General features: G+C 60.9%; 2 protein-coding genes across 7 annotated transcripts in view; one reads left to right on the top strand and one right to left on the bottom strand.

The window, feature by feature from the left end:
• The first annotated feature begins 34 nt into the window (after window positions 1-34).
• On the top strand, window positions 35-7,728 carry COMP (cartilage oligomeric matrix protein). The gene is made up of 19 exons (XM_038566792.1): window positions 35-193; window positions 433-518; window positions 886-937; window positions 1,390-1,559; window positions 2,237-2,374; window positions 2,659-2,733; window positions 2,828-2,986; window positions 3,094-3,198; window positions 3,286-3,393; window positions 3,621-3,780; window positions 4,360-4,478; window positions 4,694-4,746; window positions 4,846-5,027; window positions 5,190-5,368; window positions 5,473-5,521; window positions 5,859-6,055; window positions 6,686-6,858; window positions 7,310-7,449; window positions 7,539-7,728. The coding sequence occupies exons 1-19, from the start codon at window positions 115-117 to the stop codon at window positions 7,583-7,585; spliced, it is 2,271 nt and encodes a 756-aa protein (XP_038422720.1). The 5' UTR covers window positions 35-114; the 3' UTR covers window positions 7,586-7,728.
• A 443-nt stretch (window positions 7,729-8,171) lies between these two features.
• The window catches only part of CRTC1 (CREB regulated transcription coactivator 1), a 79,358-nt gene continuing 73,016 nt past the window's right edge, over window positions 8,172-14,513 (bottom strand). For all 6 annotated transcript variants that reach the window (XM_038566798.1, XM_038566796.1, XM_038566795.1 and 3 more), the window contains one exon: window positions 8,172-13,764. In XM_038566798.1, coding sequence (XP_038422726.1) covers window positions 13,553-13,764 — 212 coding nt within the window. In that variant the 3' untranslated portion in view covers window positions 8,172-13,552. The remainder of the gene's footprint in view (window positions 13,765-14,513) is intronic.

A 14,513-nucleotide genomic window follows, 5' to 3' on the forward strand; every position in this document is an offset into this window, starting at 1 on the left:
GGCAGGGCCGCGGGTGGGCCGTCCCGGAGCCGGCTGCGCCCTCCCGGATAAATAGGCCCCGCGGGCCTCGTGGGCAGCAGAAAGCGAGCTGCAGTCCAGCTCCCCGCCGCCGCCATGGTTCCTGCCGCCGCCTGCGTTCTCCTGCTCACCCTGGCCGCCCTCGGCGTGTCGGGTCAGGGCCAGATACCACTAGGTAAGCCGACCCTTCCCCCACGCGTGGCCTCGATCCCCTACCACACCGGAGGACCCATGGGGCCTAGGGTCGCGGCTCCTAGGGGCCCGGGGACTGTTCGCCGGGACGTGCAGGACGGAGAAAGCAGGCAGCAGGGCAGAGGAACGGAGGGCGTCCCGGGTCCCCGCCGAGGCTCCAAGAGCACTGGGGTTGGGGGTCCCCAAACCCCGACGCCCCATCAGCGCCCCCTGTCGGCGCAGGTGCAGATCTAGGACCGCAGATGCTTCGGGAACTTCAGGAGACCAACGCGGCGCTGCAGGATGTGCGGGAGCTGTTGCGGCAGCAGGTGCGGGCCAGGGTGGGCAGACAGGGAATGCGGGGGCGCGGAGAGAGGCCTGGAAGAGGAGGCGGAAGGAGGATGGGAGGAGGTCCCGGTGGAGAGGGAGAGGGTTCTGGGTACCAGATCCGGGGAGGAAGCTATAGAAAAGAGGGAAGGGGGAGTTCCAGGAGTAGAAGGTTCGGCGAGAGAAGGCAGGGGTCTGTAAGGGAGAAAAGGAAGTCCCAGGGAAGGAGGGGAGGGGCTGGGAGGATAGGGAGTCCGGAGGGAGGGGACGGGGGTGTTGGAAGGAGTCTGAGGGAGGGGAGGGGGGACCCAAGGGAGGAAGAGACGGATAGGTCCACGCCGACTACACCCCGTGCCCCTTGCACCGCAGGTCAAGGAGATCACGTTTCTGAAAAACACAGTGATGGAGTGTGACGCGTGCGGTGAGCGCAGCTGGGGCGGCAGAGACGCGGCAGGCGGGAGCTCGAGAAGAGATGGGGAGACAGAGACCGAGACCGCGGAGGAAAGACTAGGAGGAAAAGAGACAGGAAGAGACGGAGGCTGACAGAGATGGAGAGATTGGATGAGGGATGGAGAGAGACGAAGGAGGGGACACAGAGACTATGGGAAGGGAGATGGCGGACACGCGAGAAGAAGCAGAGGCCGTGCGAGAGATGCAGGGAGATGCGGAGACGCTGAGGGAGAAGCCGGAAACGGACGGGCACGGAGATACAGGGGAAACCTGACGGCCAGGGAGCGTGGTGCGGGGCGGGGGCGGGGGCTGAAAGCCCGGGATCTCGCCACGCCCGCAGGGGCGGCCCCAGGAAGGGACGTGGTCCGGGTAGACCCTGCCCCCGGGGCGGGGCCCTGACCCGCCCTCCTGCACTCCCCGCAGGGATGCAGCCCGCGCGCACCCCGGGGCTGAGCGTGCGGCCCCTATCCCAGTGCGCGCCCGGCTTCTGCTACCCGGGCGTGGTCTGCACTCAGACCGCAAGCGGCGCGCGCTGTGGCCCCTGCCCCGCGGGCTTCACCGGCAATGGCTCGCACTGCGTCGACGTCAACGAGGTGCGCTCGCCCCCCTCCGCCCCGACGATCCCCCTAACGCCTGCCCCACGACTACCCACCTTCCCAACAATCTCCTCCCCCGATGAGGGCACTCACCCGGAGGACCCCTTCATCTCGGGGGGCGTACGTCCAGACGACCTTACCGGCGGGGGGCACCCACCCCGGCCACTTCCCTCACCGCCAGTGACGCCGGTCCCGCCAACCCCTTCCGTAGCCAGGGACGCCCGCCCCGACCACTCTCCTACCGCCTGGACTGGCCCTCCCCAAAGACCCTCCTCACCTCCGGGGCTCACAAGCCCCAGCGACCCTTCTACCACCACGAGGCCCCCGCCCGTAAGACCCTTCCACCGCCGGGCACGCACGCCCCGACGACCACTTCCTCCCTCTGCTGGGGACGTCCGCCCTCGCAATTCCTTACCCCGCCCTTGAACAACCAGCCCACGCCACTCCCAGCTCGCCCCTCTCTCCGCCAGGTCGCTCCCCTTCCCCTGGCCGGATCAAGGCAAAGTCGTGTCTCACCCCTGGGATGGTGGCCTCTGCCCCACAAGGCAGCCCCCCCCAAGTGCTGGCTAATGGCCTGAATTTTCTAAGCTCAAGCCCCCAAAACCCTGAGGCGCCGCTCTCGAGGGGGCCCACCTCCCGGATCCTCTGACTCTCCGTGGCCCTTCCTCCCCCAGTGCAACGCCCATCCCTGCTTCCCCCGCGTCCGCTGCATCAACACCAAACCCGGCTTCCGCTGCGAGGCTTGCCCGCCGGGGTACAGCGGCCCCGCCCACGAGGGCGTGGGGCTGGCCTTCGCCAAGGCCAACAAGCAGGTGAGGGCCATGGAGGGGTGGGCGCCAGGAGGGAATGGGGGGGGGGCTCATTTTGTTCAATAAACTGGTCCTCCAGCCTTGCGGCCAATTTCCTGCCTCGCTTCAGCGGGAAGGGGTGGGGACCGCGGCCTGGGGGATGGACAGAGTAAGGGTCCTCATTAGGATGGCTGAGGTTGGAGGAGGAATGTAGGGGAGAGGTAGGATACAGAGGGGACGTGAACCCGGTGGGAGGTCTGAGGGTTTGTGCGTGTGTGTGTGTGACCTCTGCGCCCCCTGCCATCCAGGTTTGCACGGACATTAACGAGTGTGAGACCGGGCAGCATAACTGCGTCCCCAACTCCGTGTGCGTCAACACCCGGGTAAGGCCCGGGAGGAGTGGGGAAGGATGGAGACACTGGGGGTGGGTGCGAAGCGGCAGGCAGCCCAAGCTCACTGCCCACGGCCCCGGCCCAGGGCTCCTTCCAGTGCGGCCCTTGCCAGCCCGGCTTCGTGGGCGACCAGGCGTCTGGCTGCCAGCGGCGCTCGCAGCGCTTCTGCCCCGACGGCACGCCCAGCCCGTGCCACGAGAAGGCCGACTGCATCCTGGAACGCGACGGCTCGCGATCGTGCGTGGTGAGTGCGGGCGAGCAGGGAGGGGCGTGGCCTGGGTATGAGGGGGTGAGGTGGGCTGGGATGGGTGGCGATCACGCCGGGGCGCCAACTCGCTATCCCACCCGCAGTGCGCCGTTGGCTGGGCAGGCAACGGGCTCCTCTGCGGCCGAGACACGGATTTGGACGGCTTCCCCGACGAGAAGCTCCGCTGCTCAGAACGCCAGTGCCGTAAGGTGGGCGGGGTCTGAAGGGCGTGCACTGGGCGGTGATGGGCGGGGCTCGCTGGCCACGCCCCTCACGCCCGCTGTGCCCGCCCCTAGGACAACTGTGTGACGGTGCCCAACTCAGGGCAAGAGGACGTGGATCGCGACGGCATCGGAGACGCCTGCGACCCGGATGCTGATGGGGACGGGGTCCTCAACGAGCAGGTGGGGCCTACGTCGGATCCTAGGCAAGGCTGGGTGGGGATGTGGCTTGGGTGAGGGAAGTGGCCTCAGAGGATGTGGACTCGGGGGTCCGGGAAGGATGAGGGCGGCTCCGCGGAGGAGGCGGGGCCTCGGAGATGGGCTGGCCTAGGGAGTGACATTTGCCCCTCCGGGCCTGGTTCCCCCCCCCGCCCGCCCCCGCCGCCCCCTTAACCGGCCCTGTCCCCCAGGACAACTGTAAGCTGGTGCGGAACCCAGACCAACGCAATGCGGACGGCGACAAGTGGGGTGATGCTTGCGACAACTGCCGGTCCCAGAAGAACGACGACCAAAAGGACACAGATCAGGACGGCAAAGGCGACGCCTGCGACGACGACATCGACGGCGACCGTGAGCGCTGAAGCAGGGGGGAGAAGAGGGAACCGGCACCGAGGGGTGGGGCTTGCCTGAGGGCGGAGCTCGCCTAATTTTGGAAGCTGCAGTGGGTGAGCTCGCCTGGGCTCTGGGGACGACCATAGACTGTTCTGGCGGGCAGAAAAACGCAAGCTGGGACAGGACGCAGAAGGTAAAAGGCAGGAACATTGGAGGGGGGGAAACGTGGGCCCTGTGTCAGATGCTGCAGGGAGTAGTAAGTAGGAAAACAGACGTGAATCTGGAGTTTAAGGCCAGGAAGGTGCCCATTTTATACCTGGGGCAGACATGTAGGGTGGTGCATTCACAGTGCCAGCGGAGGGTCCCCTTGAGCTTTGCCTGTGAGATGACAGCCAGTCCCCTCACCCATCGTCCATTCATTACGTCTCTGAGGCTTGGGCCCGTAAAGGAGCACTTGATTTAACTTTGTAGCTACTGGGAGCCAGGAGAGGCGTGGGACTCTGTCCCAGGCTAGTCCCAGGTTTGCAGCTGCCTTGCTGAAGTCAGCCTTGCCCCTCCCCCATCTTGGGATCCTTGCTGTCCCCCTGCTTCTTCCAGGGATACGAAATACGGTGGACAACTGCCCAAGGGTACCCAACTCAGACCAGAAGGACAGTGATGGTGACGGTGTAGGAGATGCCTGTGACAACTGTCCCCAGAAAAGCAACGCAGACCAGGTGAGAGCGGGCTACACACCAGCTGGGTTAGATCCCCGAGGTGAACTCTAAACTAGTCTAGACTCTAGTCTAGTTAAGAAGACTGAAATCCAGTCTAAGCATGGTGGGGGTGTCCCATGGGGGTCAGGATGACGTTGGCTCTGGAACTGGGTGTGGGTGGGAGGCTTGTGAATTTCCCTGCCCTGATTTCGGACTCCTGCATCCACCCTCCCCAGAGGGATGTAGACCACGACTTTGTGGGAGACGCTTGTGACAGCGACCAAGACCAGTAAGGAGGCCATGTGGGGTGGGAGTGGGGACCGAGGGTGGGAGGCTCCGACCCAGCACTCTGGGAAATCTCACTCTGTGTCCCACTCACCAATTCTAGGGATGGGGATGGGCACCAGGACTCACGGGACAACTGCCCTACAGTACCGAATAGTGCCCAGCAGGACTCAGACCACGATGGCCAGGGTGACGCCTGCGATGACGACGATGACAATGACGGAGTCCCCGACAGTCGGGACAACTGTCGTCTTGTGCCCAACCCAAACCAGGAAGATGTAGACCGTAAGGCAGGGGATGGGGCCTGTGGTGGGATTGAGGCTGGTGTGGCAACCTTGGCAGTTATGGGCGGGGCTGGGACGTGGTGTGGGCGGGACCGACAGCAGGTGTGGGCATGACTAGGCCTTGAGCGATGTTGGCGCTGACCCCACCACCTATGTCTCTCAGGGGACGGTGTGGGCGATGCGTGCCAGGGCGACTTCGACGCGGACAAGGTGGTGGACAAGATTGATGTGTGTCCGGAGAATGCCGAGGTCACCCTCACCGACTTCCGGGCCTTCCAGACTGTCGTACTGGACCCCGAGGGCGACGCGCAGATAGATCCCAACTGGGTGGTGCTCAACCAGGTTGGGGCCCGGCCCAAGGCAGAAGGTGGTGGGAACGGGTCTGAAGCTGGGGGCGGGGGAACCGAGGGCCCACGCGGCCCTCCTGAAGCCCTTTTTCCTTTCAGGGTATGGAGATCGTGCAGACCATGAACAGCGACCCTGGCCTGGCTGTGGGTGAGACAACGAGAGGGGCTAGGCGGTGCAGCCAACCAGATAGGGGGCGTGGCCAGGGGCGGGTCTGAACGCAGGAACCGCAGAGCCAGCTTGGGTCTGGGGTCAGCGGCTGGACTGTTCTGGACTCTGAAGGAGTGTGGCTAGAGGCTGTCAGCCGACTCAGGGGCGTGGTCATGCTGCCTTCGGCGGTGGGGATGGGGTGGGTCTGTGGGTGGGGATCTGGGGCTAGGAGGCAAGCTGGACTCCGAAGCCACGGGGGCGGGGTTGGACGCACCAGGGCCCCCGGTGGGGGTAGGGATAGCGTCCTGGAACCTCACTGGTACCCTCCTTCCCCCAGGTTACACGGCCTTCAATGGCGTGGACTTCGAAGGCACGTTCCACGTGAACACAGTCACAGATGATGACTATGCTGGCTTCATCTTTGGCTACCAGGACAGCTCCAGCTTCTACGTGGTTATGTGGAAACAGATGGAGCAGACATACTGGCAGGCGAATCCCTTCAGGGCCGTAGCTGAACCCGGCATTCAGCTCAAGGTGTCTGTGGCCCTACCTGACCTCTCGGTCTTTGTGCTCTCTAGAAAGCCCCAAATCCTTCCACGGACTCCCAAAACCTTTACAGCCCTGTCCCCAGCATCAAGCTACAGACCTCAAAGTCCTCCCAGCCACCCCCCTTTGGATTCCCACTGGCCCTCAAACACTCCTCCCAGGCCCCCAATCTTCCTTTGGGCCCCAAAACCTTCTTATGGAATACTAAACTTTCCTTCAGGTTCCAAATTGTACTGCAGGATCTGTGGGCCCTAGTATGTCACTGAAACGCTGCAGCAAATTCCCCAATCCTCTTATCCCATGGACACCCAAAACTTTCTAGAGGTCTCTAAATCCTCTTGCGGACCCCCTCCAAATCCTCTCAGACCCCAAACCTGTCCGTGGACTCCCAAATACTCTAATGAGATCCCGGACCATCCCTGCCCCCAATATCCCACCTGCAAATCTCCACGTGACCCCTAAGAAGGCTTCCTTGCAGGTTTCCCATCCAGGCACCCTAACCACCCACCCGCCACTGCCAAGACGTACGGCTCCCCACCTGTCCCACAATGCAGGGTTCTGGGGCTCCAGTAGCCTGTGCAGTCTCTGACCCTGTTCCTCTGTCCCTGGGCTTGGTAGGCTGTGAAGTCCTCCACAGGCCCCGGGGAGCAGCTGCGGAATGCACTCTGGCACACAGGGGACACAGCATCACAGGTGCGGCTGCTGTGGAAGGACCCCCGCAACGTGGGTTGGAAGGACAAGACATCCTACCGCTGGTTCCTGCAGCATCGGCCCCAAGTGGGCTACATCAGGTCGGGATCTCATCCCTTGCCAATGGACCAGGAGTCCCTTGCTCTGTCCTGGCTCCTAGAGATTCAGGGGGCCTCAGTCCCCTTATCTGTAAAATGGAAATGATATGGGCAATTAGAATGAACTATGTTTGGCTCTGGGACATGACACTTCTCCTGGGACCCAGGACACAGCAGGTCCTCACATAGAAGGTAGGGTCCCACTAGCTCCCTGTTTCTCAGTCCCCACTCTGCACTGCCAGAAAGTCCAGGCACTCTGGTTAGCACCTGCTGTGTCCATCCTCTCACACAGGTCAGAAGCCCTACCTGCCCTGAGTGTGGTCCAGGCGGTGGGGGGGACATGGCCCCTACTCCCAGATAGGAGGGGGGGACCCATCTTCCAGGGCAGACGCCAAAGTCTCAGAGGGGAGAGCTTAGCCCAGGGCCCTGCCTCACTGTCCTATCCTCTTCATAGAGTGCGGTTCTACGAGGGTCCTGAGCTGGTGGCCGACAGCAACGTGGTCCTGGACACAACCATGCGGGGTGGCCGCCTGGGGGTCTTTTGCTTCTCCCAAGAGAACATCATCTGGGCCAATCTGCGCTACCGGTGCAATGGTGAGGGGAGTGAGCGTCCTGCCAAGGAGGGTGGGGAGTTCATCCCGCCCAGACTCACCCCAACTCACCTGCTTGCCCTTTCTCCCCAGACACCATACCAGAGGACTACGAGACTCAGAGGCTTCTGCAGGCCTAGGGATGGGGGTGGGGACCCATTGCTGGAAGATGGCACCATCGTGGCTACCCTCACTGCAACAAACAGGGAGCTTGGCACCCGGCTCCAAGAGGTAGCTGCCCTAGAGGGGCTCAGAAAGGACAAAATAAAGTGTGTGTGGTGGAGTGGCTGGCTGTGGTCTCTACTGCAGAGAGATTGGGGGTGGGGCCTCTGAGGGAGGGCTGAGCAGGGACCCCAAACTCAGCTTGCTGCTGACGCCCCTCCTGACTGGCTAGGGCCCAGCAGCCTGACTAGGAGTGTCCAACCCCGATGTGGGAGGCCTTAGGCTTGCTGCTGCATCCTATCTACATGAGGTCTCAGGCCTGGATCCCCACCATTGAGTGCCTGCCCCAGGATCCTGGAGGGGGTGGGTCCTTCCCCTTCCAGACAGGCCCAACTAGCTGGCCAGGGGTGGGGGGTGAAGGGCTCATGCCAGTGTGCCCATATTCGTGTCTGTGTGTGTGTGTGTGTGGGGGCACCTATGTGTGGTTCCCACCAGGTATACCTTACTAGGTCCATGTTTCATCCCCAGTGTGGGGTGAGGAGCAGGAAAAAAGGGGAGGAGGCAGAGACGAAAACATTGGATTTTTATTATGTTTCATTACAAAGGATGCAAAGGTACAAAGACAAAAGCGTCCACGCCAGAGAGGATGGGCAGGGGCCGGCCGAGTGCGCCCTGAGCCGCCCGCCCCCACCCGCCATGGGCACCCAACCCACGGCCCACGGGACATCCACAGCAGAGTGTACATGCTGGGGAGGGGGGCAGAGCCAGCCTGGGGACAGAGGAACACAGGCGGAGCAGGGCTCGGACCAGCAGGTTTGCATATATCAGTGGTGCCGCCCAGGGGGGCAGTTTTCTATGGCGGGGCACAGCGGGGTCAGTGGACCTTGGCTGCCAAAGCCCCCCTTCTCAGGGCCTGGTGGCAAAGGCCACGGCTGTGTCCACCTATCCCAAGTGGGCAAGAGGTCAGAAGTGATGGGCTGGATGGGTTGGGCATCAACTGACCCCAAACTCCAGAACCCTGCGAGATGGGGGTAACACCACTCCCGGGATGTACCACGTGTCCCTGGCATCTTGGGACAGGGTACTGAGGGCTGGCCAAGAGGACAGAAGGCAGAGGGAACTGTCTGGAGCCAGCATCACTCTGACGTTCAGCCCTTACTCCTGACCCTGCCAGGGAAGCTTAAGGACTCAAGACCCATGGGTCTGAGCCAGTGATAGGAGGGAAACTGAGGCCCGGGTCACAAGGATCTTTTTCCAGTTGCCACCCCCCATACCTCTGAGAGTACCCTAGCGCCCAGGCCTGCGTGGGGGCAGGTCACCTCACCTCCCTCCTGGGGAGTGGCCACTTTGGAGAGAATATGTCTGTGGCCAGTTGCCTGTGGCACACGGAGGGTTATAGAGGTGCCTGAACCCCACCCAACCAGGAACCCTGGAGGCCAAAGGCCAAGAGAAACTATGGACTGAGACAGTGCAGGCTGGGCAGAGCCTGATGGGGGAATGTTCCAGGAACCCCCAGTCACACACCGTGAGACTCCCAGGAGGTGGGGGCCCAGGTTCCAAGGAGAAAGGAGCAGCGACAAATCTGGATGCCCCCATACCTAGGCAGGCCTCCAGCAGTGGGGGAAGCATGCATTCCCCACACCCCCGGAGCTCTGCAAGCCAAGTGGGAAGGGCTCAGGTGGCCACAGCTCCCTTACTTGGAGCACCCACAAGCAGTGACAGGACAAGTCCAGGAGCACTGGGTACCCTCGACCTTGCAGCCCCCACACCCTACCCCCACACTGTAAGTACTGTGGCCTCTTAACCACGGTTCTATGAGAACCCAGGGAGGGTGATGGGTGCTGCTGCTGCTTTGTCAGGACCAGGGTAGGGGGTGAGGGCCCCCTAATACTACCAGGCCTTACCACACCCAGCCTGTATCCAGGAGTGGGGATGCTTCTTTGGGAATGCAGAAAAACCAGAATCCAGTTGGGGGTGGGAGTTTGGAAGGATATTTGAACCAGCTCAGGGTTGGCGGAGATGTAGAGGTCTGGGGAGGGGGGCTCAGCTCCCCTGAGGGCCCATCGAAGGACAGCCCCTCATAGGGGCTTATCAGGTCCAGGATGCCAGATGCGGGGGAAGGCAGCCCCTGCTGCCTGAGCCCCGCCCAGCTCCCCCACAGACCTGGCACCTGCTCCCGTCCTGCCTGACCAGGCTGCAGCTAGCACCTGGCATACAACCTGCAAACCGTACATCCACCCCTAGACATAGGAATGGACATAGAGCCTTCTCACCCTCTGTGTGGGGGTCTCATGGTGTCTGACATCCAGCCTTGCCTGCTCCACTATGACACATGAGCCTCACAACAGGGCCCACCTGGCTAGGCAGCCTCCAGGGAGCGCAGCCACCCAAAGAAATCAGGCCACACACAGTCAGAACCCTTCTTCCCAACCTCCAAACCCCAGAAATAGACAAGATCAGAACGCAGCTGCAAAGGCAGGACCCCTGCCCTTAATGCATACCCCTGGGGCAGGCGGGTGGCTCAGAAGCCAGCAGGGAGGTCTATGTGGAGGTGCTGCTGTGGCAAGGGCCACAAACACACACGGCTGTCCTTCCCTTAGGCCTGGCTGGTCCCAGGGAGTCCTATGGACCGCAATGGCTGGGCAGATGGGACCCACCATAATTTTGCTCTGGCTTGGCCCCCACAGGGGAGCGCAAACAGTTTTTGGATGCCGTTAGCTGTGGGCCTCTAACGTTTGCTGAAAGGTCAATCTGCCTCCTGAGCTTTCCACTGAGTGTTCAGAACCCCTTGCCCCAAAGGGCAGGCCACCCCCAGCCCTTCCTGCCCAGTAGAGTGCCGGGAGGAAGCAGGGTATGTGAGAACAGGGAGGCCGCTGCAGGACGCCCTGAAGAGCGCTGCCTACCTTCCTCCTGGAAGGACTCAGTGGGGATGGAGGTTGGCATGGGTACCTGTGACAGGGAACACAAGTCTGACAAGACCCCTTCTCCTCCCCAACGTCAGCCCTGGACACTGTGTAGGGTGACTTTGATGGGTACGTGTTGAGGGGACAGGGGCATAAGCCCTCTTCTCTGGAGAACACAGAGAGGGGCTGATCCCAGGCTCTACTTTGGGCCACAAGTGTCCCTGGGGGTAATAAACTCACTGTCTTGGGGGCTGGGGAACAGAGGGTAAACTGAGGCAGGCGGGAACATACTTGCTTGTTCCCGGGGCAGAAGTTCACACAGCTAAGAAGACTGAGATTGGGAGGACTGGGGGGCAGTGGCGGGGGGACAGACTGGCTTGGCCTCTGACTTCACGTGGGCTGAGCATTCCAGGCCTGTCCCGAACGAGCGAGCAAGCAAGCGAGCACACAGGCGGCGGGTCTATATACAATATTCAGGGGCCCCGGCCCACCCCTCATGGCGCAGCTCGCCTAAAATCACAGTATTTTCACATCACAAAGGGCTGGTTCCCTTAGGCTGTCCTGTTTCAGGAAATCTTGGCAATTCAAGAATATTTAGTAGAGAAGCAATATTTAAGAAATAAGCACAATCCCCCGTTGTAGACCTCAGGAGGCCTGACCAGGCCCAGGCAGGAGTGTGAACCCTTTGGGGACACAGGGACATCTGGCCACTGGCTCCTGGCTGGGACCCCCTCCCTAGGCAAACTGCACCTATGCCCGTCATGGGCCAAAGTGGCCATGTAAATACAATGTCACCTGTGCCCCCGGCCCAAGGGATGTGGGACATAGGCCGCGGGGGGTGGAGGCCCTCCCTCTCATGCCCATCTGCACTGAGGACTGGGCGCCGAGCAGACAGGAAGGATGGGCTGATGAGGCTCCTTCACAGGGTCCCCGATGCCTTGTTTGAAAATTGCATCCAGGAAGGTTGCTTGTAATTTTATTAAGGCCATTTTTTTAAAAAGTTCTACACACAAGTCTAATGATAATCAAACTCTTCTATGTACATGTAGTTTTTCTTTAAAAAAAAAAAAATTCTCTTTGCTCCCAGCCCCTGCCTCAATAAGAGGCTGGGCCCTCGACTGGGACGGACTGACCCCGTGTCCCCAAGCCCACATGAGGGCAGCAGGGACCAAATGACTGAGGAAGGAACCTTCTTGCGCCTGTGGCCGCCCAGTCGCTTGGCCATGTGCTAACAGCCTGGCCCGGGAACGAGAGGGAGGGATATCGCTGGGATCAATTCTGGCTCCCACAAGGACGGAGCCAAGGGCTCTCAAGACCTAGAGGCAGTGGCTGTAACACCACAGATAAATTATGCACCGAGCAGAAGGTGCCAGCCCAGCCTGCAGGCCAACGAGCCAGCGAGAGCTCGAGATCCAGCTTTGAAGGGACGAGACAGAAGTTCCCACCTCAGAGCAGCGGACAGAAAACAAAGACACCCTGCCACTTTACCCCCAGGCCCTGCGGGGCACATGGACAGCCCCCAGCATGGCAGCCAAGCCCAGATGGTCAACTCAGCCTCCAGAGCCACTTGGAAAGCTGCCACTACAAACACACTGCTCTTTGCCTCCGAATCCAGCCCTGCCAGGAGGAGCCATGAAAGGGGTGGCTGGAGGGGACAAATGTCAGCCGGTTCTCGGGGGTGGGGTTGAGGGAGAGGGCAGCCTCATCACGGGGGGGGGGTGTTAGGGCAGAGGGGCTGCAGCTGCTGCCAGCCTCGGGGTCTGGGACTAGTCCTCCCTGAGGACCGGCAGGCACCTTGAGGATGGCCAGGCAGAGGTGGATCTTCGAGAGACCCTTAATAAAAGCCGTGGCTCCTTCCTGGGAGTCTGCCACATGGCTGGAGTGGAGGCACCTCCGGCCACTTGGAGCTTCTGCCAGAGACCCTACCAGGCCCAACCCGCCCTCACTCAGCCCTTCCATTTAGAGATAACGTGCGCCTTAGCTAAAACGGCCAGAGACGCAGCTCAGACCCGGCAGGCAGCAGATCGCTTCCAGTTAGCTTAAAAAATATATAACATGGGATTTCTGGAATAAAAACATGCTCTCAGGCAAGTATTGGATTGAAGGAGTCAGCTACTCATCTACAACCAAAGTGTAAATACAAACCAAAAGAAACAAATAAACAAAAACACAACAAAAATACCCTGGCCACCCCCTCCCCACCCCATTCTTTAAATAACAGTAACAGTGACCACGGTACAGAGAAGAAAAGATGAAAACAAGTTGAGAGATGAAAACAACCCCCAGAAATAATCCCTGCCTCCACATGCAAGCCCTGGCAGGCCCCCTTCATCCTGGCCAGGGGCTTCACTTTCAGGGCAAAGGTGGCCATAGAGGGATCTGGCTGGGGGTGGGCAAAGCGGGAGCACGGTCCCGGGAAGATTTAGCTGCTTTGCATGCTCTGTTCACACCTTGTATAGTCTACCTCCATGGGACGGATTCTAGCATTCTCTGAATGTGCTCAGAAATATAAAAGACAGCAGTCAAAATAGTGTTTATTTCACTTTGTGTCTGCCCCTCTCTCTGGCACCTTCTCCCTTTGGCAGGGTGGGGCTGGCTCGCTACCTAACCTTGGGCTGGGGGTGGCGGGCGGGTAGGGGGGCCAGGAACGAAGGAAGGCAGTGAGAGCTGGACAACAGTCGGAAAATGCACCTCAGCCCACCGCCGCCGTGGACCACAGCGCCCCCTCCAGGCCGGCGGCCCTGCCCAACACGCTTTCCGCATTTTACAGGGGGACGGCTCATGGCCCAGGGTGGGGGGCGAGAGAGCACGCGCAGGGAGGATCCGCGGGGGTGACACGCGGCCTCCCGAGGGAGGTGGACAGCTGAGGGCGGGCGGGTGGGCAGGGGGCGCTTGGCGGCATTGCAAGCTCAGAATCACAAGCTCGGCCGTTTGCGAAGGACGGAGCGCGGCCGTCCCTGGGCTCAGGGAGACGCCGTCGGGACCACTGACCGGCGGGGTGATGGAGCCGGGGGCTGGGCGGCGATGTGCCAGATGTGCAGCTCACAGACGGTCCATCCGGAAGGTGTCCTCGGTGGCCGGGTCGGCCAGGACCATGTCAGGGTCGTTGAGCATGTGCAGTCCGTCCAGGGTCAGGGGGTCAATCTTGAGTTCATCCAGGGGGAACTGGTTGTCGGAGTCGAAGCTGACATCACCGACTCCGGCCAGTGTGCTGGTCAGTTCTTTAGAGAGGCTGGGAGGGGACTCTCCCGTCACTGAAGGGGAGGGCACAGGACAAAAGTCTCAGTGTGGCCCTGGCTCCCTGTTCTCAGGTCCTGTGCCTCCAAGCCCCCCTTAAAATGCTCAGGGAAGAGGGGCTTGGGTCACACCAGGGGTGCTGACCTGGGGGTTTGCCAGGAACTGGCAAATGTCTAGGGACATGTTTAGTTGTCCTGACTGAAGAGGGAATGCTGCTAGCATTGGGTGGGTGGAGACCAGGGAGGCTGCTCAGCACCTCAGAATGCACAGGATTGTCCCACCACCCCAGGGAAAGATCCAGCTCCATGTATTAGTAATCCAAGGCTGGGAAGCCCTGGGCTAACACCTATGTCACAAACATTCAGTGTGAGCGGTAAGGGGCAAGGGCCTCTCCTGCTCTACCAGGATATTTCCTCCATGTGCATCACTGAGAAGCAAGCTGGGGTGTGATTCCCCCCCCCACCGCCGCCCTGCGAGACCCAGATTCAAACCTGGACTCTTTCTTCCACTTGCAGTGAGAAGAAAGGTCTTAGTTTCTCAATATGAGACAAGGGCATAAGAGTCCTGGTCTTGGGACGCCTGAGTGGCTCAGCGGTTGGGTATCTGCCTTCAGCTCAGGGCGTGATCCTGGAGTCCCAGGATCGAGTCCCATATTGGGCTTCCCGCATGGAGCCTGCTTCTCCCTCTGCCTGTGTCTCTCATGAATTTTTAAAGATTTTATTTATTTATTTATGAGAGACACAGAGTGAGAGAGACAGAGGCACAG

The sequence above is a fragment of the Canis lupus genome, chromosome 20 (genome assembly GCF_011100685.1).
Source record: "Canis lupus familiaris isolate Mischka breed German Shepherd chromosome 20, alternate assembly UU_Cfam_GSD_1.0, whole genome shotgun sequence".
NCBI classification, from domain to species: Eukaryota; Metazoa; Chordata; class Mammalia; order Carnivora; family Canidae; genus Canis; species Canis lupus.

Excerpts from the sequence above, each read along its gene's own strand:
- COMP (XM_038566792.1), top strand. The coding sequence starts at position 115 with ATGGTTCCTGCCGCCGCCTGCGTTCTCCTGCTCACCCTGGCCGCCCTC. Across the intron at positions 1,560-2,236 it reads ACTGCGTCGACGTCAACGAG|TGCAACGCCCATCCCTGCTT; the intron begins GTGCGCTCGCCC and ends TTCCTCCCCCAG. Across the intron at positions 4,479-4,693 it reads AGAAAAGCAACGCAGACCAG|AGGGATGTAGACCACGACTT; the intron begins GTGAGAGCGGGC and ends CACCCTCCCCAG.